Source organism: Punica granatum, chromosome 4 (assembly GCF_007655135.1).
Source record: "Punica granatum isolate Tunisia-2019 chromosome 4, ASM765513v2, whole genome shotgun sequence".
Classification (NCBI taxonomy): Eukaryota; Viridiplantae; Streptophyta; class Magnoliopsida; order Myrtales; family Lythraceae; genus Punica; species Punica granatum.
The window spans coordinates 796,000-822,744 of NC_045130.1; the positions used below are offsets into that span (position 1 = coordinate 796,000).

The window sequence follows — 26,745 nt, forward strand, 5'->3', positions numbered from 1 at the left end:
CGAGTTAAAGTTAAAATTAAAAATTTTGAATTGGGAAATGTGTTTTTTTGTTGTGTAGTGTGTTGAGTTAAAGTTAAAGTTAAAGTTAAAATCAATAGGTTGTGAATCCAAACGGGGCTTAATGTTTTTTTCGTAAGACCCATTATTATTACCTATGAACAAGAAAATTCTGAGGATGAGCGTGACTAGTTTAATACGTGGCCTATCGTTGTTGTATGTGTGCATGCAAAATTTCAATTCAACCCTTCAATTCTTTGAATTCATCTTCCATTAGGATTAATCTTCCCAAAGAAAGACCAATCGAATTCAAAGGACATAAATCTTTCAAAAAATGGAGTCCTTTTAATTGTGATTTAGTTCACTAATCATTTTGAACCAGAAAACTCCGTCATTTTCCTGTTAAATTAATTTAAATATAAAAGCTCTTGAAACATCTCATATTGAGATTGCTGTTCATTGATGTGCATTGATGATACTTTTCCTTTTTAGTTTTAGACTACATTTGTTTTGGGAAGGAATTTTTACTTAAAATCGCCCATAATTTATCCATTTTATCAAATCTATCATATTTTTTTTCAAATCTATCACATGGTTTACTTTTTGCATCAAATCGATTACGACGTTATCTTTTCCGTCATCATTTAATGGTCGTGCCGACGTGGCACGTGGAGAGATAGCAGGCCACATTTGCCATGTGGGTACCACGTCAGCACGGCCGTTAGATGTCGACGGAAAAGATAACGCCGAGATAAAATTGATACAAAAAGTAAACCATGAGATAGATTTGACAAAAAAAGTATATGATAAATTTGACAAAACGGATAAATCATTAGTCATGTTAGGTAAATTTTTCTTTTGGAAAGTGTTTTATAGAAAAAAAAATGGTCATTTTCCTATATTTGCTAGCACTAAATTCTTTGGTCAACAGAAAAATGTCACCTTGCAAACTAAAGGCAAAAGTGAAGAAAATGAATTCATGTAAAAATTTTCGGAATTTATTTTCATAACTGCACGACTCTTTTCTCTCCTCGTTCACGCAACACGTTTTTCCAGGCAAATGGAGATGATTCTTGATTTTGTTTTCCATGTAAACTAATTTTTCGTATTTATCTCTAGATAAAGTAAAATTATTATTATGCATTAATGATATACTTTTCTTATTAGTTTCTCATTTTCTACACTTTTAAATAAAGTCAAAATTATCAAAAGAGAATATAGCGCAGTAACACACAATATTATTTAGTAAGTAAGAGATTTCGGATTCAATACTCAGTAGAATTACCCTTACTCTTTTATTAACTATTATGATTTCTATTTTACCTTGACGAATTATTTTCTTCAATGGCATTTAAGAAATAAAGTGTGTTTTTTGCTAGCTATTTGAAGTCAATTTCACCATACGTATATATTGCAACTTGGAGCTTACCCTAGCCCAAAGACCAAACCAACTAATATTATTATATGTGTAACCATTGAATGTAATTGTCTAGACTCAGTTTTTCGAGTTTAAATAAGTACATATGTAAGAGCAATATCTATGTATTTGAAAGCTCTGAGTCTATGTGATTATTGTTTCTTTAATGAAAGTCAAATCAGTTACGCCATTAAGCGAGGTTTTATCACATGATTAATTAGGATTAAGATATGTGCTGTACCCTTCAAGAAGAAGAGATCATTGGCCCTTTAATTAGAAAACACAGAACCCCTCTTTCACTTATCTACGAAATGTCATACTCATTGATCCCGATTTCCCATACGAAAGAAAAAAGAAAGTACTATAATTATTATCCTCGAGGGGAAAAAAGATAATAAGAATGAATTTGTACTGAAATACTTTTAAATACACTTATATTATTAGGTTGTCTCAAGTGGGCGTTTGCCTCTCGTCTGCCCTTGCCAGGTGGCAAGGGAAGACACGCGCGTCAAAGCGCCTCTGCTTAGAGACGTATGAGCGGTCAATAAGGGGCAGCCGCGTGGCAACCCCGAGCCCCATGCTGTCAACATATATTTTATTTTCAATTTTAATAATTTAATTTATTTATTTTGTATATTTTTCTAATTTTAATTAATTTAATTAATTAAAACTATTAAAGATATATATTAATTGTACATAATAGTAGTTATATGCATTTAATTAATATAATATGAATGTGGGTTCGAATCGATAACACTAAAATCAGAGACACAAATGAAATAAATGTCTCTTTTTCTTTGGAGTTTGTCTCAGTCTAGTATTGCGCCTATGTCACCGTGTGTGTTCAATTCAGAGACAGAGGAGGGACATCCCAACCAAGAGCAAGCCTTGGGGGTAAATATGGGAAAAAAGTTATTATATCACAAGCCATACAATACTGCACAAAAATAAATGCACATTAATGTTGGAAGAAGACAAATTTGAAAAAGGAACTCACATTTATGTTAATGCACATTTTTTTTCTTTTTTGGGTGAATTATCCAATGCCCATTATACACGGCCCTTCCCCCAAACGCAAACACAAGTAAGACTGATACTGATGATGAGTACCATGAGGCGATGACGATTAAGTACTTCGAAGAGCATCCACAATGTAAAGATTGCTATTTTCATATTTGAAGGACTCACCTTAGTACCATATAATCAAAACTGAGATCTAAAATAAATGGGACTCACTCCACAATGATGAGTCCCCATTCCCATTCTAAAAATATTAATTTCGAATTATTTTTTTATTTTTGATTTCAATTAAAAATAATTATGTACGTGATTTGCGACTAGCCTGTGAAATAAATTTATTGGAGACATTCCCACTGCTGACACGTTGACACGTCAGTAACGGGGACCCTCATTGTAAATGGTCTAAGGTGATTGCCATGTAATTTTAAGAGTTGAAGAATAAAAAATGTACATGATTCGCCACTGGCCTTAATTACCTAATTGGGCACTCATCGAATTGATCTTACTCGTCCGCTTTAGTATTAGAATAGAATATCATCAAATATGCCAAGCTTATCGATACTCATAATTTATTGATGAGTCTACCAACAAACAGATTATGATGAGAAAATTTTAAATGATCTTACCTCATAATGATATGGTGTGAAAAAATCAATAAGATTGTTTCAATTAAGAAGATTTATCATAATTAATCGAGTGATTAACACTTAATATTTAGATATTGCAATTTAATTGATTCTTTTTCATGTCACGTAACGAGGTAGGATCATCGAATAATCTTTCGATTATGATCTATCGGCGGGCATCTATATTAATGAATGACGACGACTATATATATGACATATTCACCCGAATCTGGTCCCGGCAGTAACTTTCTGAAGTATGAAGCATCTCTCTTTTTTTGGGTAAATTAGGCATAGCATTAAATAAACTTAAGATGTTCCAATTACATCAAGAGCTGGGGTCCGCAACATGGCCGACCAATCGACTACGATGAAGCATCTCTTATTAGAATTGACAACCCACCCCCCGTATATATCTTGAAGCTAATTGATGTGATTGGGGCAATGATCCACACCACAAATATTGCATCCTTAAAACGTGAGTTTTGAGGATAATTCAAAAGATAATACATTTTTTTAATTCGACAAGGGACTTATGATTTAGTAAGTCGTCTTATTATTTTTGTATATAACATTTTAACTATGATATAATGCATTATCTTATTAAATAATAAATTTATCTATATTTAATGAGTATCATCGTTTGTTATTTAACAAGAAACATGTCATATATTTTTTTGGTAGAATGTTATATATAATATCTAAATAGTAATTCAAGAACATAACAAGTGTCACTTTTTTTTTGGTCTCCGAAAAAAGACTTCTTTTAAGAGTCTCCTAACAGAAGTGTATCTTATATCAAGGAGTGTAGCATAGAGATTTTAAAAGATTTCATGTCCAACATTCGTTATGAATTATTTATACCTTTATAATTGTTGGGAAAAAAAAAGAAAAAAAGAAGTTAATTCCATATATATATTAATACAATTATATGCTGAGCTCTTAAAAGTTAGTGGAGAGGCAGTCTCACAAATTAATGCTGGAAACTCCCATGAATGGTATTGTGACGACAATGAATAGGGGCTGCGGCTGCAGCTGCCAGTTTTGGAATCGTGATAAAACCCCCTTCGAAATGTGATGTTAAGTATTATAAGCACCGGAGAGAGTCAGGGCAAGGCATCCCTCGTGCCATGATTCATTCAGGCGAAATATCGGTTTCTGGTGATGGACTCAATTTCATTCATGGAGCTAAAGGCGAAGAAGAGAAACTACTGCCCAGACCATCGTGTTCGAGGCCGATCACGATTTTCATCCCAAAAAAAAAAAGGCCCGATGAGGACATCTTCGTGGTAGTGGCGGTAGAAAAAGGCCGAGAGTCACGACGAGACCTGCAAAAATTTGGCCGCCTCCTCACCTGCCAAAGAGGGCTCACACGGCCAGCCCCATGAAATGTCGTTTCGCCGTTACAGCAAGAGTACAGGCTACTATTTCTCACTCTATATCAATCGGTAAGAAGTGACAGAAGCAAATAATAGCCTCACATGCATGACGAGAGCCGTGAATTATTTCTGGATACAAGGCGAGCAAATGAATCTCGAGATGAAAAAAAGAAGAAGAAGAAAGAGAGACCAGAAGATGAATAAATTGAAGTATGTTTTCTCCATGAGATTGTCCCAATACTCAGCCTCCCACATCTCCACTTGCCCGGTGATGTTCTCCTTCCTCTGTATGAACTCCCGAAGCTCATTGGGTTCATAAGGAGGTGGCATTGAGCAAGGCAGCACGCTGCTTGGGGAAGTCACCAACGTCTCCATCACGTACTCCTTCACTTGGCCTTCTGCGGGGCACCCCATTGACTCGGCGCAGATCTCGACCGCAGCAGGAGGCACCGTGACCTTGAACCTCTGGAGCTTTGAGTACTCGCTCAGCACGTGGAACATGTACTCGTACACTCTCTGCATGCTCAGGCTCTCCTGCGCAAACCGGGTCCCTTCCTCTCCGATCTTCTGTGCCTGCATGCAGGTTGGAGAAAAAGCACCTCAGAGTGTCTGGCGTCGGGCAAAGAGGGTGAAATTAATCAAGAGAGACGCGTCTAGATGTACTGACCTCGGAGGTGTGATTGCTGCCCCAGTCGACGGCAAACTTGATGTCGGGACACTTGTTATCAGGCCTGATGGGCCAGTAGTGCTCCATGGGGATCATTCCCCTGAAAAAGAAGTCGTAGTACTCAGGCCTAACCAGTAAGGTTGTTGCGTCGCATGCTAGAATGTACTTCTCGCTCACTGACCATGCCCGTCCCTCTACATAGATGTTGTACCTGTCGATATATCGGGAAAAATTTCAAGAAATACGGTGAAATCAGTCGAAAACCACTTTTCTGGTTTTCACCTTTTTCATTAAAGAGCGAAAACAAGGGCCTTGCATATATGTATCATTGGTTATGCATATCATACCTGTGGGTGCATTGATCTTCTAGTCTTGATCCCTTGAATCCACCCAAACTCTCGCGACCCCAATCCTGATATATATATTCGATAATGTAAGTTACTCCATACAAGGCGAGAGCGCTTGGTACATACACAAGATAGGGCCTGAGATCAACTCCAACGTACCACATTGTAGAGGCGGGCACTCCAGTCCATGAGCATTTTGGGCTTGCAGCGCATCAGGTCGCGCCGTTTCCGGGAAGTTGCTGGGTTGCCCTTCCAGAAGGCATGGGGATCCCTGTCCATCCACTTGGTCTTCGCGGCTCCTTCCTTTATGGCCTTCAGCGTGCTCGCCCATGGCTTTATATTCACCTCTGGCCTGTGATAAATACATTCGGTACGTACCATTATCTATCGTGTGGTGAACTGAGACGATCTACACCTAATGGGCCAACGGGCTTACCAACCCCAGAAGGTCCAGTCGGGGAAGGGGATGTCGAAGGCCGAGTCATGGCTGCAGTAGTGGAACATTGCGGGCGGCGCAGCCCCCTCAGGCACCGGATTGTCCTTCTTCGGGAGTGCTGGGAGGTCCTCGCAGCAGAACATCATCTCAAGGTCGGGAACCCTCCCCGGGAACACCCTCAGAAGCTGAAGGATCCCCCACAGAGTGAAGACATCCCGAGTCTGCCACGCCCTGTGGAACTGCTCCAAGTAAGCCTTCCCCTTGTAGACGACGAGCCTGAAGTGGGCCAGCGACTTCCTAGACTCGATCGCTTCCCGGGTGATCCCCGTGTCCCTCCATGGGCGGAGGTCCTCGTGGATCCACCGGAAGTAGTCTGGGCAGGCAGTGGTGTAGTCCGAGTCGAGCTGAATCGACGTGGTAGGGTAGTAGCTCGCGGGGCATTGCTGCGCGACGGGAGTACAGTTTAGAGGGTACTCGCGGACGACCTGATGGGACTGGGACGGGCTCAAAGATGAACCGGTGGAGTCGATGCCCTTTGTGAAGGAGGAGACCGGCGTCGATTTGAACACTCCCTGAAAAAAAGGCAAAATTGGAACACTATATACTTATGGCCATCTTACAATTAATGTATATAATATAAATTTTATTTTGAGCACGTATAAGTGAATATCTAATCTTCAAGGCGCGACAAATACGAATCGAGATAATATATGAGAAAATTATAATTGAATGTTTGTCTCAGCCTATATGTGTATATACAGGATAAACGAGGATACATAAAGATGATACATGTCATGTAGGACCCGCGGCCTTTCTGCGGGCCAATATACTTGTGACAAATTCAGCATGCAAACCCTTCCTAATTTTTTACGCTTAATACCAAACGAGAGCAACTTGTCGTGTAATAATATTCCCCCCGGAATACGAGCAAATTCGAGAAATATGCCATGTGGGGCGATTATTATTATAAGTGGTGGAAAATAATAATAATAAAAACCCACCAAAATAATAATAATAATAATAACAATAATAAAAGAGAAAAGATTCGTGAGAGCCATAAAAGAAAAAAAAAATTGAAGAGAGGTCAAGAACTGCGTCTGCGTGCCGACTTGATGGGGACCAATACCCATATAACAAGCAAAATATCATCAGAGGAAAATAATATTTTTTTTCCTTTTGTATTTTGTTTGAATTTTCCAAAGTAGTGACTTCTTCTTCTTCTTCTTCTTCTTCATCATCATGTATCTATCTTCTATTCAAAGTTGGGGCACTCCGGATAAGAGTTGCCATTAACATGATTTTCATCTGCAAGCCCCCAAAAATAATAAATAAATAAATAAAAATTAAACTCGATCCGATGATCTCAAATAGCTCGGAGATAAGTGATCTCCGGCCTCAAGAGTCGCTCGGAAAACTCATATTCTCACGCGTTCTTCGAAGAAAACGTTCTTCGGGAGCAACTACCTGGGAGGAAACCGAAAACTATAGAAGAATCTCACACGAGGCCAAACATGACACCATAATTTGAGGAAGAAGGCTATAGAAGGAGAAATGGTAGGGGATTACTTACGACATCGAACCCGGAGATGAAGACTCCTGAGACAACGATGACAACGATGAAGGAGATGAAGATTGTAGCAGAAGACCAAGGCCTCGACGAGGCCGACAATGGTCGAGCCGCAGTGGAGTGAGCTATCGAGAAGGCCGAGCCTGAGCCGCCGTTGCTGTTACTAGTAGTGTAGCCGGAAGCTGGGACCTTATCGAGCGGCTTAACTTCTACTTCTTCTTCTGCTTCCATGGTTGCTATGCTATTACAACAATGATCGATCGTTACGATAAGCCAACGACCGAGTTCACAGTTTCGTTGTTTAGATCTGCACATATCATGTCTCTGCCTCGAGTTCGAGAGAGAGGAGTCCTACTTCTTAAGACTCTTCATCCGAGGAAACGTCTACCGTCAGATTTTCAATTTCAATTATTTTCTCTCTGTTACAAAATATAAAAAAAAAATATTATCCTTTCAGTTTTTTAATTGTTTTATTTTTTTCTACTGGTCAAGAACCCATGGGATGTTAGGGAAAATGTCCATAATGGTTTTGGAATATCTCTACTTCTATTTTTCTCTCTCTATAATATTTTTGCATTTCTTCTTCCCTTCTTTTCTTTCGTATGTGTCTCCCATTCCTAGTTCCCTGTTTGTTTTTGTCTTTTTTTTTTCTTAAGGAGCGTAAAATACGATGTTTTTGTCTCTCTTCTTTTTGTTACGACATTTTTTGCCATCTAAAAGGCACAGATCTCACAAGTCGAAATGAAGAAAATACTTACATTACCAGTCCAGAAAAAAAATAAATAAAGAAATACCTACAAGTATAATTCAAAAAATAAAAATACTCTTCTTTCCCAAAACAATTTCTTTATTCTTTTCAAACAAAGTCGCTTTTTCTCTAATAACAGATGAAGAAATACTTACAAGAATAATTTTTTTTAAAAAGGAATTTAAAAATACTATTCTTCCCCGAAACGATTTCTATTTTCAAATTTTATTCTTTTGAAATAAAGTCGCTTTTTTTCTAGTATGAGTGGCCTCACCAAAAGATTATACATATCAGAGATTTGAACTCATCAAAGGTCCAATATTTACGGCAATTTAGCTATATAAGTTATAATATTGCGAGAAGAGATCTATGATAACAAAGTTTTAAAAATACCAGTAGTTATTTGCAATTTCCTGTAAAACCAACCATGCCACATTTTGCAACCGTATCAGCAACAATGATTTTTTTTTAAAAAAAAGGGCCTTAAAATAGCACAATCACGTACTAGCAATTGGTTGTCCCAAGCCAATGGGACTTTGATGCAATGCAATATTAGGTTAGAGAGAGAGAGAGAGAGAGAAAACTAGAAAATCTGTCTAATTCATTAGAATCACTTGATCAACAAACAGCTTTAATTTTCTGATAGCAAAAGCATCTTTTATCAACATAAAACTCCTATAGGACAATGGTACAACTCCTAGACAATTTTCAGGATGACCGTCATGCAAGAAACTTGAATACTCCCCATCATTGAGAGCTAAACTTCGGTTAGGGAGAATCTCCAACTGTGGCAACCATCAAAGAAAAGCAGGAATACTGCAAGAGCTGAGCTGTTATTTAATCCAGGACGGTGCCATTCAGACTTCAACCAGATCCACTGTCACGATCTCCAGACCGAGAAAGCTTCATTATCTGAAGGTTTCAATAGCCAATTGCTGAATGGTGGCAAGGTTTTCAAGATTTTCGAAGCTAACTTGTAATCCTGAGCACCTTCCTGCAAAGAAGATGCAAAATTCTAGCCACTACTCACACGAAAAATGCTCCCCTTTTGGTTTGATACTGTTACTTTCTGTCAAGGAGTGAACAAATAGTTTCATACACAACTTGGGCAGTTCCTAGCTGCCGAAGATTTTGGAATTAGAACTCGGAAACACGAGCCACAGCACTGGAAATGCACCATATCAACAAACAATTTTGAATGTTCACCAGATTAGCATACTTTTCTGTTTCCATTCTTAAGGCAATGGGCATATAAATGGGAGTAGGCTATTTGATGGATTGTGACAATGACTGACATTTGTTTGCAAAGCAGAGAAGTTGCACAAGATATGGTATTACCTTGAGCTCTCGATAAGTAATCCCATTGCATGAAACTTCAGCAAGGCTTTCATGTCTTAGTGACAAGAACGTCTCCAAGAGTCGGTATCTACGGGGTCACCACATCAATAGTAAGTACATAGTATACTAAGGAACATCAATTGCTCTTGGAACTGGTGTCACTCACTTGCATAAAGATGACATGGTAGATGGATAAAGTGCCCCTTTGGCAGAGGCGCCTTGTTTTCTTCCCATGGTACCAAGTATGACTTCGTGCACCCCAGACTTGTTCCAACATATTGAATACCTGATAATAATAATAATAATAATAATACTAATATTAGGAAATGTGTATAAGCAGGAAACAATAAGTCCAAATTAACTGAAAAAAGAGGAACTCACCCACAAGTCAAAGTCATTTGAGCAGTCTCCAAGTGCTGAAATTCCTTTGGTGGTATCGGTGCAAGAAAGAACAAGGGCTGCCAACAGAATTGTAGTGAAAATTTTGTCATATCAAGTAGCATCACTCATTACTGAAACAGTAAACGCCTGAGGGAGACAGACCTTGTTTACTGAGAAGGCGCTTAATTGAGCATATGGAAAATGGAGGGTTCGTCCATTTATGGCACTCTCCATCCGAGAGAGCATCAAACAATCTCCACAATTGTTTGGGGATTGTGCAATTACAATTGAAGACAGGTAAACTGGTTGAAGGAAGTAGGAAAGTAGCGCTCCTGTAGAAAGAAAAATGAGCTCATCCTCTAGTCATAAAATTTTGAAGAATTAGGCTTGAGCTAGGCTACTCGTTGAGATGTCAACTGGCAATCAGTAGCTTATAATAGAGATCAAAACTCTTCTTCTAAAAAAACGAAGGTTTCATCTCAGCCAGTAAGTCTCAGAGAAAAGGTGAAAAGTCAAACCTTGAACACCAACAACATTCCATCTAGCTATCTTATCTGAGCAGCTTACTGACAATGTTGTGTCACCACGACCAGGTTTTCTCTGAACTGTGCCAATTAGCTGCAAACCATTACCTGGAACTGAATCAGTAGTTGGCTTCGTTTAACTGAGTCCGGTAGTAATATAACAAGTTCAGAGGTAATTATTAGAACCCTAAAATCCTTCTTAAAATTATTATTTTAAAAAATAGTTTTGAGTCCAATGTGTAAAATTCGATGAGAAGGCATGGTCATGAGGTAATGCAAGATCAATAGGGCTTTTCTCACTTGACTTAATAGGCAACAAACAGGCATGGTGGAAAGTTTTCACCAATGCCGTTGAGACATCATGGATGGCATGGAAAATGCAAGATGCATGGCACTTCTCAGCAACAAATGAAAATGCCAAGCATCAGTCAACTGAGATTTGTCTTTTACCATTCCCATCCACTCCTTTCTCCGAGCAAATTGTCTCAGGATCATCGAGCTCAACGCAGGATGACAGTGAAACTGGAATTCCTTTCCCCGACAATACACTCTCAGAACTCTCTGACAATAATGATGAGGGTGAAGCAACGCCACCTGAGTAGGAAAGATCAGTCATAAGCAATGACCCGAGCCCTTATTGCTAAAAACCTCGTGGAAGCGACCAAGGATCGAGAATCGTCAAAAGAAAACAAAAATGAATGAGACACCTCGAGGAATTACATGGCAATTGAGATATATATAGATGTAGTTTCCAACCAGACCTCATCCTGTATTTTCCCTGACCAGGACCGTCTAGAATCAGCTGAAGAGGAGAGCTTTTACTTTGATCATCAAATTCTGGTTGTTCGGCACCATATAAGTCATTAAGCCGCTGAATCTGTGTGTAGAAGAACCTGGATTTAGAATACAATAGAACAGTTAGAAATTTCACAATTTTTTTTACTAATCACGGTAAACCCGCGGCTAACTCCACATAATGAGGGGCTCGCAATATGTGACTTAACCGGCAAAACACGACAGAGTCCGATAAATGGCACAGCATCTGCTGAGAAAAAAATCCTAAGACGGTCTTCGCAATGTCTATGATGTATTATTAAATAGTAGACTACTGATATACTGACACAGAGAGTACGGAAACCATACCTCATGAGAGCTCTCCGGGAGATAACTTCGGCATGGGAGTCATTCACAACGTCGCCATTAGGGCTCCGCAGAGAGCCCCCAATACACTTTGTCCCCGTTCCCAGAGAAACCACCTCCAGCTCTGGACAAAATTAGAGCGCGACGCTGAGTATCAAGCAGACTGTTAATGTGAAGTTTTGATCACGTAGAAGGAAGAAAACAAGACCTTGACAAGGCGATGAGAGGAGGAATGCAGCTAAGACGGTGACTTCCCGGCCCTGAGGCTTCCCCTTCTTCGGGAGAGAATTGTACAGCGAGAGAACCTTCTCCGATACCCTCTCTCCCCAGACATCTCCGGCGAGAGTATCGGAACTCAGTCTCCGCTCGTCGCCGCCGCCGGAATTCATACTTGGAAGTAGAGTTAACAGGGAGGGAAGTAACCGAAGCCAGTCGACGGGGGTTGGAGGGAGGGAATGGAAGCAAGAAGAGTTGACTGGGCTTTGACTTTAACGAGAAAGCCCGCGATCTCGTAACCATGGATGGGCCAAACTTGGGCCTCGTGGGCCATCAAACGATCGGGTGTCGGCAAGCGGGCGACGCGGGCCGAGGGGGTTGTGGGGCCCAGATCTTGGTGGGGCACAAGTGGGCCCCGTCGTTGGGATAATTCGTTACTTCACGGTGGCCAGGAGCGCCACGCCATCGACACGGCGTCGGCATTAAATTGGCTTTCCTGTCGGCACACGTAAGGGATAGTGAATAGTAACACTTGCACACTCCATCAGAATTTCCAAATTTTCTCCTTTTCCTAATTTTTTTTCACCTTTCTTTTTATTCGTTCAAACGAATAATAGAATTTCAAATTGTTGCTTTAGAAGCGTGAACAGCTGGGGAGAGGCAAAGCACCTCGTAAATTCTTTTCGGGGGGCGATCTACAGTACAGAATATGTTCCGTCGGATATATTTATCGTTATTGTCTATATAGTGTGATGAATTTTATTTTACGTAAAATGTAATAACTCAATATATAATCATAATGATCGCCTCATCGGATACCCGGGGGAGAGGGCAATAACTGCGGGGAGTTGTCGGGCAAAATGAAAACAAAGTGGTAGTTTGCACTAGTTATTAGTATAAATGGGTCCTCACCACATACCCACGAACTACAAAGCTTCAACTTTTATTACTACTGCTGACAATTAGAGCAAGCCATAGAGAAAAATAGAACTGTTGGACGAGAGCTTCCCCACACTCAGGTCCCCAGCTGGAGATGGCAGAGTTGAAGACTGCTCCGACGGAGAAGCCAGCCGCTCCGGTGTCCGACCGTAGCCTCTCTCTCTCTCTCTCTCTCCCCCCTTTCTCTCTCTATTCTTCCTTTGACGGTGAATTGTGAAGTACCATCTTCTTGTGTTCTGTTCTTAAAGTGCCTGATCAGCTGTGATGCTTAGAGTAGAAGATTCTATTTCTATATATGCCGTGGCAATGAAAGTATTAATAGGGTCAACTCATGATATGTTACTTTTGTCTCTCCTTTCCTATTGGCAGAGGTTCCACATGCTGCAGAAAAGAAACCTTCAGGAGGATCGCTCGACCGGGGTAAGTCCCTTGATCTATGTACCGCTCTATTCTATCATACCAAATTCCCCCTTTGTCAATGTTCGAAGTCTTTCTCGAAAGGGTTTTCTTGATTTCCCGAAGAACGAATGCAGCAAGGTAAGGTAAGATAAGTTATGCTGATCGACTGTGTACATGTGTATCAATTCTATGGATTTTTGCAGACATTGCACTTGCAGAAGTAGAGAAAGATAAGAACTTATCCTTCATCAGGGCCTGGGAAGACAGCGAGAAAACTAGAGCCGAGAACAAGTAAGCTTATTACTTCTCATGATCGGAAACAGATCTATGACTATACTGGTGATCCATAGCTTCAATTATGTCTCAATAATCTGGATGGTAATCGGGGTTGTTGATCAGGGCTCAGAAAAAGCTGTCCGAGGTTTCTTCCTGGGAGAACAGCAAGAAGGCAGCTCTCGAAGCTAAGTTAAGAAAAATTGAGGTAGCCTCCTGAAGATTTTCCATATTGCGTTCTTTTAATATATATATATATATAAAAGGAGAAATGGAGAAAACGAAAATGGCTTTACATGTAGGAACAATTGGAGAAGAAAAAGGCGGAATATGGAGAGAAAACGAAGAACAAGATTGGCTTGATTCACAAGGAAGCAGATGAGAAACGGGCAATGGTCGAAGCCAGACGTAGGGAAGAAATTCTCAAGGCAGATGAAATGGCTGCAAAGTACCGTGCAACCGGGACGACTCCAAAGAAACTTCTTCTTGGCTGCTTCTAGTTCTAAAATTGAACCTCAGGCGGGCCGAGGACAGAGTGGTCAAATAATCTTGCCAATATTATCTTGCTTGGTTTTCATGTAAAAATTGGTTCCAAATATCACGGAAAAGTTCATCTCCTCTGTAAGACTTTTGTATGAGACACAGACAAAAAAGTTGAATGGGGTATATATTAAATCGTGTAATAATATCAGAAAGGTGTATGAACAATGGCTTCATTTATGCTGAGCCAATAGAGAAAAGGTCTAATAACATGAGCAAAAACATCGAATGAAACCCTTGGAAGATCAGAACATCTCGGAATCGCATTACCGTACAAAAACCGTTCAGTCATAGTAAAGCGGTTTCTGTTCATTCCTCTTACCATTTTGTCCTACAAAGAGGGCTGCCTTTACTTGAGAAAAGGCTTTTTCCTCTTTCAAAAAAACCCGATTTGCCGGAGAACCAGCTCAAAATTCAAGTTTCGGATAAAGTAAAGAATCCTATGCTCTCAACTTGGCAGAAGTGGCGCTATATCCATTATGGTTCCCTCTAGAAAGCTCATGTCATTGTTGATAGGGAACTCCAACAGCATCTGCAATGCGGTGTCTGAAGAACTTTCAAACTCACTAGAGCTGGAGTAGTCGGTCTCAAATTTGGGTCCATCGCTCCATCTTGGAGCCCATGCTGATGTTGCTGGTCCAGTCCCTGTAGCCGGAGAATTCGATTCAATTTTCACAGATGAAGATGCCTGAGAAATGGTGCTATCAGTCACAGTCTCATTGCCTGCTCCTCGGGGTAGCTTCCGAAAGGACTCACCCACTTCTGAGTTCCACATGAGCAAGAAATAGTCAGGTTCCATCCTCTGCGGAATCTGCAGGCTAGAAACAAATGAGGAGTCCTTTGAGAGCCTGGCCCCGGCCTCAAGCCTGGCACTCTCACACTGGGCCACATGGCCAGTTGTAACAGAGGCTGATGATGCTCTTATCTTAGTCCCTTGGAAAAATAAGGGCTTGTGGGTCGAAGGGCCGATGCCCATGCAGAGGAGCCGCTTCTTCAGGCAGCTGTTCCACAAGTTCTTGATCTCGTTATCTGTTCTTCCAGGCAACTGTGCTGCAATGGCCGCCCACCTAGACAACCGGCACATCCAAGAAGTTATATAATTTCTAATTAAAATATACTCTAATCCATAATCATGACAGTCCTTCCGATTCCAAACAAGATGGCAAATATATAGTTCAAGGATTCCACTCGTCGGATCAAAGCATTTGCCTTAACTAGGTAACCTGTTTCCTAGCATGCCATGTAGCTGTATGACGAGCTGCTCCTCATCGGGTGTAAAGGGCCCACGTTTTATGTCTGGTCTTAGATAGTTTGCCCACCTAAGCCTGCAACTCTTTCCGCACCTACGAAGACCTGTTGAAACCATTTGTTATCGGTGCTTGTCAAACTGAACATCATCTTACACATCCAGGGTGTGCTTGCATTGGAAAATGGGGAGGATGCAGCGAAAAGTACGTTTTCATCAAACCCAATTCAAAACTCCCCAAGCGTGAACTCGAAAGGAAATCCTCGTATATTTGCATCTACCAGAAGATATCGCCAGTTCACCTTGAGTTGCATGAAACGAACTCTAATAATGATTTTTCGCTTCTGGAAGGGAACCAAACTTTCCAAGTTCGCTTTTAAAAAGGATCGAAACTGGTCGATACCCAGTACTGCAACACACAGCAGAGAATGCAAGAAGAGTAGCATTGATTATTACCAGCGAGCTTTGGAAGATAACGCCAGTTTCCATGGCCATTCTTGGCGATGAAGTTGATGAGGATCTCATCTTCGTCAGGGGTCCACGGGCCTTTCTTCAAATTCCTCCTGTCACAGCATGGAGCCCTCCCCATGGTCTTCCCTTCCTTTTCCTTCCCTAGAGAGTAAAAGCTCCACCAAACACAAACACGCTACATTCACAGGACAGACCCCAAGGGATTGGAATCATTACATGACAAAAAGCAAACAAACTGAGAGAGCAACAATAAGAAGAGGATGCTTACCCCAAAAAAAAAAAACACAATAAGAAGAGGATGACTATGAAAATAAAAGCTAACCTTTTTGAGGGAGGCCCTCAGTGGGAGTGGTGAGGTGAAGCTGATGCTCTGTGAATGTAAAGAGGAGACAAGTCCCTCCGGACTTCAATAAATTCTCTCTCTCTCTGAGTTCCCCCAGGAGAAGGAGAACAGAGAAGATGAAGCAAATAGGAATGGTTTTTGCTTTGCCAGTCCAGTCCAGTCCAGTGTTCAAAGAACTTTTCGAGTCAAAGTTCGTTCTTTCTGGGTGGAAACAATTTACAATGGAAAAACGTGGGAGTGAGAAGATATGGCAACTGCTTGAGAACTCTTCCTTTGTTGAGAGAGAGAGAGAGAGAGAGAGAGAGAGAGAGAGAGAGGAGGCTCGTGAAATGAATGCAGTTGCTGCTGCTGGGGGCAATGGCATTAAATCAGCTCAATGGGATGAGGATGGGATGAGATGGGATGGGAATGATGATATCCAAAGTCGATCATTTAACTGTGAAGAACTCAAGGACGCACCGGGCGAATTTTGAGCTGGGGCCTACAACTTCTGCATTTAATATCACGACAAGATGCATGTCCGTCTGCCTCCCTGCCTGCATGATCGAACATATTAGCCTGATACCATGCTATCACGTCTACGCAACGAGTCTCCGAGCCTCCCTGCCATTGAATCGCTCTCCCTAGAGAGATCCAACGTATGTTGAGCAAGAGGAACGGCGCGTTGATGGGACCATAGAGTGTCCATTCAGCGGGCATGGTTGGTGCGAGCCTTCACATCATTGGGGGGGCGGGGGAGGAGAGAGAGAGAGAGAGAGGGAGGGAGACGCGCATTGAATTGAAGGCGAAAGTAAAGGGGCATTAATGGCGGTGGAAGTGGAAGGGGCATTAATGGCGGATTCTTGCGAACAGGACCATGCAAGATCTGCAGAAGGAAAAGATGCATATGCATGGCATGCATCGCATTTAATAGGGAGGTGCTGGCAATTGCGACAAGTAGAACACTCACTGTACGGGTGGGCTCGCCATGGAAATAGACCCACCGAATCTCAGCCAGCGTTATTGTCTGCATCTCGTCCCCTGTTGTGTTTGGCAATTGCCATCGAGAAAACGCGGGAAAATGAAAATGAAAATTCAATCAGTTAATTTGTGTTGTTTAGACCATTAGACTCGATTAGGAAATGCAGACGGTCACGGGGCTCGTAATAAACACTTGATCTTTGACGGTACTGCCAATGCAACAGATTGTTAGTCGATTCATGTAATATGTGCTTGTTATTTATCAACAGTCTGCAACACATATTTCTAGTGGGAACTCTGTTAGAATTTGTGTAATGATGAGGGCTAATGGAGTGTTTCCAAATGAAATCGATGTTATTCTCGAAGATGGAAGTGTGGTAAAGGTGTTAGCTGAGTATCCATGAGTAGCAGTACAAAATGTGAAAAGGAATGTAGTTCAGAAGTGGGTGAAGAAGAAGGTTCCTGTAGAGGAAGAGTTTGCTAAATCAAATAAAGCAGCTGAGCCAATAGTAGTGTTACAGAATAGCCCTCAATCAAAGAAGTCAATGAAGTCATCTGGGGCTCCCAAGTCCATAGGCAACGAAGATTGTGCAGCAAGTACGATGAAGAACAATCCTATGCCTAAACATAAAGAGACTACCTCGGTGCCAAATAAGCCGGTTATTGCGGAGGCTAGCTATTTCTCTGTTCTTGATGAAGTTTCTGACAAGGAGACCTCCAGTAGCATTGCTCTAGTTCAGATTTCTCCTAAAAAGACTCGGAATGTTGTGTTGGGATTTAACGAAATGATGAAGAATATAACTTAGCCATAGAGGAAGAATAAGAGGGAAGGAAAAGTTGAAGTAACTGGACATCTATCCAGGAGTAAACCTGTTCATTCTAGTCCGTCTAATGGTTAAAGTCCTTACATGGAATGTTAGAGGATTCAACATGCCTCTGAAGCACCAAGAAGTGGAGAGGTTAGTGGCTTTAAATAAGATTAATGTTTTCAGTATTTTGGAGACTCGAGTGCAAAGCAATAAAAAGAAGTCTATTAAGGATTATGTTTTCCGCGATTGGTCTATGATCCACAATTATTTCCATCACCCTTTAGGAAGAGTGTGGATTCTTCATCATAGCTCAGTGGCCTTATCTGCAGTTGAGATAACAGACCAAGTAATTCATTGTTCTATGCAAGTGGATTCTTCTTTCAAATTCTGGCTTTCCACTGTATATGCAACAAATGCAGTGAATGACAGGATTCATCTTTGGAACGCTATTCGAAGTATGAGAGCTCTTGTGGGGACTGCTTTCTGGATGATTGCAGGGGATTTTAATGGTGTTAGAGATATGTGTGAAGCTAGTAATGGTGATATTCGCGATTTACCTGGGATGGGGGATTTTAAAGATTTATTGGAGGATGCTGAGTTACAAGACCATCCCTGGGTTGGAAACTTCTTTACATGGACAAATAAAAAGAACAGAAGGCTTTATTGCTAGAAAGTTAGATCGAGTGCTTGTTAATGAGTTTTGGCTTGGGCATTTTCCAAGTTCGACTGTGGGGTTTCAAGCACCCTTGATTTCTGCTCATTCCCTGAGTATCACCCCTGTGATTAGCAGTTATGTTCTCACTAAGAGCTCCTTTAAATTCTTCAATTTTTGGGCAGCTCATCCAAAGTTTGAAGAAGTTGTTACAAGGAGATGGAATGAAAATATCAGAGGCAATCCTATGTATATCTTCTATAGCAAGCTTAAGAAGTCGAGGAAAGATTTGAGGGAGTTCAATAAGGACAACTTCAGTGACATATCAAAGAGAGTGGAGGAAGCCGAGAGTCATCTTGAAGAGATTCAATCTAAGATACTTGGTGGAGATCAGAGCCCTGCGTTGCTAACCGCTGAGCATACTCTCAACAAGGCATATGTAGAATTACGAAGTGCCGAGGAGAGTTTCTGTAAGTAAAAGGCTCGAGTGAGATGGTTATCTTTGGGAGACCAAAATATTGGTTATTTTCACAGAATTGTCAAGACTAAAAAATCAAAAAACACTATAAAGCTGCTCTTTACTAATGATGGATGGAGGATTGAAGATCCAAAAGATATCTCACAAGAGGCTGTTGATTTCTATCAAAAGCTTCTGGGAGCTGTTGATCCACATGTATCTGGAGCTGAGGTTTCTACTCTTCAGGAGATTCTCAACTATAATCACACTGAGGAGCAGAGGTCTTTTCTCTCACGGCAGGTGACAGAGATGGAAATCAAGGATGCTTTGTGGAGCATGGACGGTGATAGAGCTCCTGGCCTCGATGGGTATAGTGCTCACTTTTTCAAGGCTTCTTGGGCAATCATTGGTAAGGATTTTATTTCAACAGTGATGAATTTCTTTACTAGTGGTAAACTACTTAAAGAAGTCAATAGCACATGCATCACCCTGGTCCCTAAGGTGCCAAATCCCTCTAAAATGTCTAAATTTAGGTCTATCTTGTGGTAATGTGATCTATAAGTGCATTGCAAAGGTGCTCGCTAATAGGCTTAAGAGTATCCTCCCTGGCTTCATTTCTCAAAACCATTGTGTTTTTGTACATGGTAAAAGTATTGGGGATAACATTTTACTAGCTCATAAATTAGTCGAGGGTTATAGGAGGAATGGAGTAAGCCCAAGGTGTGCTATTAAAGCTGACATTATGAAGGCCTTTGATTCTGTGGACTAGTCCTTTCTCAAGAATATTTTCTTGGCGATTGGAGTGCCTATGGTTTTCACTGACTGGATCTTTGAATGTATTACGGGTTCGAGATATTCACTTCAAATTAATGGAGGGATGGATGGTTATTTTAAAGGTTTTAAGGGACTGAGGCAAGGCGACCCCTTATCTCCGTATTTGTTTGTAATGGTCATTGAAGTACTTACAAAACTCCTCAACAGAGCAGCCAATTCAGGGCATCTAAAATACCATATTTTCTGCAGGAAGGTTAAGCTAATGCACCTTGGGTTTGCGGATGATCTTATGATTTTTCTTGATGGTGATAATACTTCTATAAAAGCAGTGTTGGATGTTTTTAATAGCTTTCATCAAATGTCTGGGCTTAGACTCAATCCTGCTAAAACGGAGGTTTATTGTGCTGAGATGGATGAGCTTATCATTAAGATATTGTTGGATCCGAGTGGCATTAAGAGGTTCTCTTCCTGTCCGCTATCTAGGAGTCTCCCTCGTTCCTGGTAGGTTGACAGACAGAGATTGTAAACCCCTTATTGATAAAGTCACAAGCAGGATTGAAGGATGGGCCGTGAAGAAAATTATCTTATGCTGATAGATTGCAGCTAGTAAAGTCAGTTATTCACTCTTTGGTGAATTTTTAGTGTTGTGCTTTTGTTCTCGCTAAGAAAGTCTTGAAGATGGTGGAAAGAAGTGTAAAGCTTTCTTGTGGAGTGGAAAGGATGACAAGGGAACAAGAGCTAAGTTGAACTGGAGTATGGTTTGTTTACCTAAGAAAGAGGGAGGTTTATGAGTCAAAGACTTGTATGCTTGGAAATTATCTTGCAATTTGAAGCTCATATGGTTGCTTATGAAGAAGGCAGGGTCCCTGTGGATCGCATGGCTGAATGTATATCGTCTTAAAGGTAGGAGTTTTTGGAGTCTTGAAGTTCCAAACAATTGTTCCGATGCTTGGAGGAAGTTATTGAAGCTCAGAGCAATTTTATCAGGCATAAAATTAGGGATGGCCAATCAACCTACTTCTGGTATGACAATTGGGCTAGTGGAAGTCCTCTGATTAAGGGAGGGAATCTGTATGGAATCACAAAATATGCTACTATGGAAAGTGCTCTGAATAACACTGATTGGATTACTAGAACATGTCAAAATAGTCGAAGAAGAAGTATCCAAAAGATCACGAGAGATGTGAATCTTATTCCTAATAAAGATGATGAAGTTACATGGGTGGTTGGAACTCGAAGATGTTTTCTTATCTTGGGAACTTGGAATGTGCTGAGGAAAAGGGGAAGGAAGGTTAACTGGTATAAGTTGGTTTGGTTCAATTATTGTATTTCTAGGCACAGTTTCATCAATTGGCTTCTTATAACAGGCTCAACACTATGGACAGAGGGTCTGTAGGTGGAATCCTATAGCTGATCCAATTTGTAAACTCCGTGGGGAGGACAATGAAACTAGAGATCATCTCTATTTCACTTGTTCTTTTGTCAGAGAGATATTGTGTAAAATTCTGCAGAAGTGTGACATAGATAGGAGGGCAGGAGATTGGAGAGAGGAGCTAAATTGGGCTGCCATACATTTTAGAGGGAAAGCAATAGATGCAATCTTGATGAAGCTTATATGGCATAGTCTTATATACTTTGTTTGGAGGGAGAGAAATGCTAAAGTTTTTCGACATGAAGAACCTTCAAAGGAGAGAGTTTTGCACTGATGCGTTTTTGGGCATTAAAGACCTGCAGCACAAATCCATGAAGACTTCACCGAAGCTGCTGCTGCTGGAGTGGGGCGTTCTCTAAAGATATATTGTAGTATTTCATATTTGGTTATAACAAACTCTCTCTGTAATCCTATTCAACTGGGCCTGCATGCCTACTCTTATTTCGCAATCTAATTTTAAGATTTTAACTATAACTTCAACTCTACTAACAAAACAACAAAAATGAACTCTCAAAAGTCAAAAGTGTGAGCCCCATGTATAAATCAACATACAATTCTATTATAATTAATTTTCTATCAGTCAAACAGAATTTTCAACGGGAGTGGGATCCATATGTCAGCCAAACGGGTAAATTTGCTTTGTCAATTTTCAAAATCAAAGTTCAAATTAAAATGCAAATGTGAAAACAAACGAGCTATTACACTTTTATGTCCTAACAAACTCTCTCTGTAATTCTACTTCGCTTTTATTTCAACTCCATGGTTTTCTGTTGTTCTCAGAGAGGACTTTAAATTGCAAGAAAACTAAAGAGTTGCATAGTATGCTGGGTACATAGAACATTTCGAATAAGAAAGACGAGAAGAAATTAAGTAAGTGTGAATTAATACTCGAATGAGAACAAGCGCAAAAGGCTATCGTTCTGCCCAACATCCACCAGAAACTAGAGAGCAAAACAAACATTTAAGGATCTTAGATACTCTTGGCACATTTATGGCTGGCAGCAAATTCCGAAACCATAAGATTCAAATTCCATATAACGAGTGCTGCATCCAGCATTCCACCCTGGTGTCTTCCGATAAAATACCTAATCGTTTGAACAGCCACTCACTTCTTCAATGGACAACTCCTCATTACTGCAATACAGGCAAAAGTCTTCAATCAGTTCGGCCCATAATGGAACACGTGAAGAGCTTTCTGGATTGCATAATGTCTTTTAATGACCATTTGAGCTTTGCAAGGGCAACAGCAGCTTAAATGCTCAACTTTAATTGACAAAATCACACGATCAACCATAAAATTCAATCTCAGAGGCAAAATCATAAACCCCCTTGCTAGATCATATGGAACATCCTATTATCTAGGCTCCTGTATTGTCATAATTCTCTTTTTCCCCCCTTTTGCAATAATATTAAGCGCGCAGGCTCGGTACAAAGTTTTGAGCAGTAACTTTAATGACTTAAGAACTGTTATAATGGCTTAAGAATTGATAGGTACTGAAATACACAGAGGGGCACTAATCAGTCACGGCTATTAGCTTATCATCCACCATGCCACTCACCATAACTGACTGCGTAAACAACACAACTCCAGTGCATTAACGGCAGTAAATAGCCTGGTCAATATGAGGAGGAATCTGCTTAATCTCAGTCCCAAGTTCTTGCTCCATCCTATACCTGTTTAAAAAGAAGGTGAATTTAGTAATTATAATACGATAAAAATTTGTGAGCTGGCTGTCAAAACACACTCACAGGGTAAAGCGGTCCTCATATGTAATCAGATTAACAGCTAGCCCTAGGTGTCCAAACCTTCCAGAACGACCAACCTGCACAGACAATGATCCACATCTGAGGAATAATCCAAAAGAAGAAAGATCTATCTGAACAAATTCGGGTGAGAGGGAACAGGGATCAGGAAATGCTTCAAACATTACCCTGTGCAAATATGTCTCAGAGTTCTTGGGAAAATCAAAGTTAATAACGACATTGACAGCTTGAATGTCTATTCCTCTGGTAAACAAATCTGAAACATCGCACAAGGGAAAGACAAAAACAAATAATAAGCATCACAAGCAATTTCAAAACTGAAAGGGCAATGGACATTGTGACTAACAAGTAGGAGTATATGGAGCAACTGCAAACAAATACAGTCAGCTTTATATTAAAACACTAAGCATAGCAAACATCAAAATAAAAAAGAATACCCAATATTACATCTAGACATGTTTTATTTTATCTCATTGATTTTAGCAAAAACTGCTATTGATCAAATATATGAAGCTTGGGTACTATACCATACAAAAGCAATACAGATCTATGCAGCCATTTTACCAGAATAGTCAAGATACAAATGAGATGTCTACGTAAACAAATACGAACAGCAATAAAAGCATACCAGTACAAACAAGATTCCTGCAGGCACCATTACGGAAATCATGGAAAACTCTGTTCCGATGGTCTTGCAGCATCTTTGCATGTATATAGAAACAAGAGTACCCGAGTTCTGTAATTTTCTTGGCAAGAAGTTCCACCCGATTCACCGAATTGCAAAAGATGATTGACTGATTGATTTGAAGCTGGAGAAGTAGCATGCCTATTTGTGTCAGCTAAGAAAATATATCAACAGAGAACATCCACAGTTTACTGAGCACACCAACCTTGGAGAAAAGAGTATTGAGACAGTGGACCTTCTGCCTTTCTTCAACAAACGCATAATACTGTGTGATACCCTTGAGAGTAAGCTCATCCATAAGATTGATGATATAAGGCTTTCGCAGATATCTATCCTTAAAATCCTTGACGGTCACAGGAAAAGTGGCTGAAAACATCAGGATTTGGCGGTTAGCAGGCATAAATCTAATCAGCTGCTCCACTGATGGTTGAAACTCTGGGGACAAAAGCTTATCAGCCTGTAAAATTACAAATGCATATACGTCATATTCTGATATTCAAGGTCCAGAGAAAGCATCACTACAACATGCATGCATTGTCAAGATAGAAAATTCATTCCCAAAAGATTCTACTAGAAGTTAACTAAGATGATGCTATATGAAAGAGACAGTAAACTAGAGGATTATAAGGGGAATGACCAAGCTCCAGAATCATTTGGATCCAACAACCAAAGCATGAGTAGAAAATAAACTATACGGGCAGCAACAAGTTGCAATATTAGCAGATAGACAAAGAAGATGAACCCACCTCATCCATGACAAGCATCGAACAATCTTTCAATATGCAGACCCCCTTCTTTGCGAGATCGAGGATTCTTCCTGGAGTTCCGACTAGCAAATGGACTGGTTGATACAAGCGCATGATGTCATCCCTCAGGCTGGTGCCACCAGTAGTTACCATCACTTGAATTTCCAAATGCTTCCCAAGTTCCTTACAGACTTGTGATGTTTGTAGAGCCAATTCTCGTGTCGGAACTAGTACCATAGCTGGCAGTAAACACACAAATCAGCTAAAATACATGAAGTTCATACAAGCCAAGTAGGACTCAGCAAAGTATGGCATAACTGCTGAATAACTATAGAACCTTCACCAGGCACCTGAGAGTGCGGTCAAATAGCTACACACAAACCTTGAATAACATTGTTATCTTGATCAATTTTTTCCAAGGTCGGAATGCAGAAGGCAGCTGTTTTCCCGGTCCCATTCTTAGCTCTGGCAAGAATATTGCTGCCGGTTAGAGCAATAGGAATACTTTCTTCCTGAATAGGGGATGGTCTTTCAAAACCCTTCTCATATATTCCCATTAGCAGCTCCCTCTTAAGAAAATAATCTTCAAACTCATTTCCTTTAGTGGCTGTTACATCCTGAGTCAAACATAGTGATGAAGATTAAGAAGTAATTAAAAGCGAGATTTGAAAGAAGCTTTGAATTCTCTCAAGCAACTATGCACTCTTAAATAGCCGCTGGAAAGTTATGGAGACACCAAGTGAAAAGTAAAGCAAATGCAGCTAAAAGATCCCCCCAACTTGCAAGGCGAACTGATACGGATTGTGCAGAATCAAACAGTGAAAATGCCAACATAAGTATATAACATAGTAAGAACATGTACCTCTGTCTGGTAGCGTGTATCTGCAGGTGGGATCCGCAGGTTTGATTTCCAATCTGCAGAACTGTGGGGAAAACACGAGAGTCAACAAGCAAAAACGATATAGAAACTTGAAGATTACAACGGGAATGTTGAATTCAAGTATTTCACAACCAAACCACACCTCGAACCAACGGCCTCGGATTGCACAGTCTTCTCAACCTCATCAGCGGAGTCACTTCTCCCCAACTGATTCCTCCTAAGCCACTGCTGCTGCTGCTGCTGCTGATGGTAGAGCTGTTGTCCTAACTGATTCCTCTGCACATACTGCTGCGGAAACTGAGGCTGCAGGGGCCGCGACTGAAAAGCCGGGTCACCATTCACAGCCCCACCTCTCCCAGCTCCAATCCCCGGTAGATACCTCGCTCTATTGTTCATCAAAGCAAGCACGCGAATGCGAAAGCCTTAAGAAGATATAAGATCGTTGCCAATGTAGTATTGCGTTCGTGCAGGTTCCAAACAAGCAGGCCAAACAGACAGCTCGTGCGAATTTAAATCAATGGTTTCATTCACATAGACATCTACAGCTCCGATATTACAGACTTCCTGAGCATAAAATCGCAGATATGGCTGCTCTGCGCTCGTGCCGGTTGAGGTGAACAAAGAAACCGAAGACGAACAAGCAGGTGCTGAATCCGCTCGTACCCTGACTACTATGGCTTCAATTCGAAGGTGGAAGTCACAAGGCCCTGAAACAGCACAAACAAGGCTCCCTAAACTTCAAGCTGCCCGGTTTCCATAGATCCGCCACTCGACAGGGAGGCTCGAAATTGAATGAAGATTGGATCGGGAAGGCATAAGCAACTGAGACTCCCAAGAAGACAGGGAGAAGGGGGGGGAGAGAGAGAGAGAGAGAGATGGTGCCGTGCAGCTTGGTGGTTTTGTCAGATGAAGAAGACCTGAGGAAGTTTCGTTCCGACGCTGTCGAGCTGAGAGGAAATGGCGGATGGGGGAAGTGAGAGCGTAGCACCGGCCTCGGCCACAATGGGGCGCCCAGTAAGTATCTAGAAATTGCATGTTAGCCCTAAATTATCAGTATATTACAAAGACCACCCAACCATCTTTCTTTTTATATTATTTAGCACCCCAAACATCTTCCTCTTCGCCTTCGGCCTGCCTTTCCTTATTCACTTCAAATTACAGCGAGTTGATATATTCATTCATATTCTCTGTCCTGCTCTGCAACTTCAATCCATAACCTTCAATTTCGACAAGATTCGATATCGACCCGCAAAGAGAGAATAAATAAATAAACGCATACATAGTTATATATATTTAAATTAAAAGGAGAATTTGAAAATTTCAAGAGAAAATTTCATTTACTTGTCACGTGATAAAATTTTATTAGTTTTTTTGTTGAATAATAAAATTTTATTATTTATTTTAATTCTTTTTGTCTTTTCAAAAGTGGCTCCGCTTTATTCTTCTTTTCCATACGAATGATTCTAACTCTCCCACGAATATTTATATTTTCAAAAATTCCTCATAACTCTATCAACATGGTAAAAGAATTTAAATAATAGGTTTTGCTCGAGGAATTATCGTAGTCTCATGCAT

The 26,745-nt window shown here is 40.6% G+C and overlaps 6 protein-coding genes across 7 annotated transcripts; 2 read left to right on the forward strand and 4 right to left on the reverse strand.

Annotated features, from left to right (window-relative positions):
• Window positions 1-4,504: 4,504 nt before the first annotated feature.
• LOC116205285 (protein O-glucosyltransferase 1-like) lies at window positions 4,505-7,855 on the reverse strand. The gene is made up of 6 exons (XM_031537841.1): window positions 7,457-7,855; window positions 5,887-6,458; window positions 5,610-5,802; window positions 5,451-5,515; window positions 5,104-5,314; window positions 4,505-5,009 (listed from the first exon to the last, which is right to left on the reverse strand). The coding sequence occupies exons 1-6, from the start codon at window positions 7,766-7,768 to the stop codon at window positions 4,560-4,562; spliced, it is 1,803 nt and encodes a 600-aa protein (XP_031393701.1). The 5' UTR covers window positions 7,769-7,855; the 3' UTR covers window positions 4,505-4,559.
• Window positions 7,856-8,779: 924 nt separating this feature from the next.
• On the reverse strand, window positions 8,780-12,015 carry LOC116204981 (tRNA-specific adenosine deaminase TAD1). Of its 2 annotated transcripts, none has more exons than XM_031537384.1 (10): window positions 11,793-12,015; window positions 11,588-11,708; window positions 11,165-11,337; window positions 10,895-11,038; window positions 10,439-10,558; window positions 10,083-10,252; window positions 9,921-9,997; window positions 9,706-9,825; window positions 9,540-9,627; window positions 8,780-9,195 (listed from the first exon to the last, which is right to left on the reverse strand). In XM_031537384.1, the coding sequence occupies exons 1-10, from the start codon at window positions 11,971-11,973 to the stop codon at window positions 9,082-9,084; spliced, it is 1,308 nt and encodes a 435-aa protein (XP_031393244.1). In that variant the 5' UTR covers window positions 11,974-12,015; the 3' UTR covers window positions 8,780-9,081. The 2 variants fall into 2 exon arrangements, with proteins under 2 accessions (XP_031393244.1, XP_031393245.1); XM_031537385.1 differs by having other exon boundaries at window positions 10,439-10,552; window positions 11,793-12,014.
• A 618-nt stretch (window positions 12,016-12,633) lies between these two features.
• On the forward strand, window positions 12,634-14,100 carry LOC116204983 (remorin-like). The gene is made up of 5 exons (XM_031537387.1): window positions 12,634-12,888; window positions 13,109-13,159; window positions 13,342-13,429; window positions 13,538-13,619; window positions 13,714-14,100. Exons 1-5 carry the CDS (start codon window positions 12,834-12,836, stop codon window positions 13,909-13,911), a joined length of 474 nt encoding a protein of 157 aa, XP_031393247.1. The 5' UTR covers window positions 12,634-12,833; the 3' UTR covers window positions 13,912-14,100.
• A 217-nt stretch (window positions 14,101-14,317) lies between these two features.
• On the reverse strand, window positions 14,318-16,708 carry LOC116204982 (transcription factor MYB17-like). Its single transcript, XM_031537386.1, has 4 exons — window positions 15,991-16,708; window positions 15,654-15,843; window positions 15,175-15,304; window positions 14,318-15,018 (listed from the first exon to the last, which is right to left on the reverse strand). The coding sequence occupies exons 2-4, from the start codon at window positions 15,784-15,786 to the stop codon at window positions 14,400-14,402; spliced, it is 882 nt and encodes a 293-aa protein (XP_031393246.1). The 5' UTR covers window positions 15,787-15,843; window positions 15,991-16,708; the 3' UTR covers window positions 14,318-14,399.
• A 1,154-nt stretch (window positions 16,709-17,862) lies between these two features.
• Window positions 17,863-19,658, forward strand: LOC116202775. The gene is made up of 4 exons (XM_031534386.1): window positions 17,863-18,126; window positions 18,278-18,902; window positions 19,038-19,298; window positions 19,423-19,658. The coding sequence occupies exons 1-4, from the start codon at window positions 17,863-17,865 to the stop codon at window positions 19,656-19,658; spliced, it is 1,386 nt and encodes a 461-aa protein (XP_031390246.1).
• A 2,230-nt stretch (window positions 19,659-21,888) lies between these two features.
• LOC116203047 (DEAD-box ATP-dependent RNA helicase 8-like) lies at window positions 21,889-26,153 on the reverse strand. Its single transcript, XM_031534710.1, has 10 exons — window positions 25,313-26,153; window positions 25,153-25,213; window positions 24,673-24,907; window positions 24,291-24,529; window positions 23,750-24,001; window positions 23,488-23,668; window positions 23,027-23,115; window positions 22,845-22,918; window positions 22,655-22,769; window positions 21,889-22,229 (listed from the first exon to the last, which is right to left on the reverse strand). The coding sequence occupies exons 1-9, from the start codon at window positions 25,564-25,566 to the stop codon at window positions 22,691-22,693; spliced, it is 1,464 nt and encodes a 487-aa protein (XP_031390570.1). The 5' UTR covers window positions 25,567-26,153; the 3' UTR covers window positions 21,889-22,229; window positions 22,655-22,690.
• Between the last annotated feature and the right edge of the window lie 592 nt (window positions 26,154-26,745).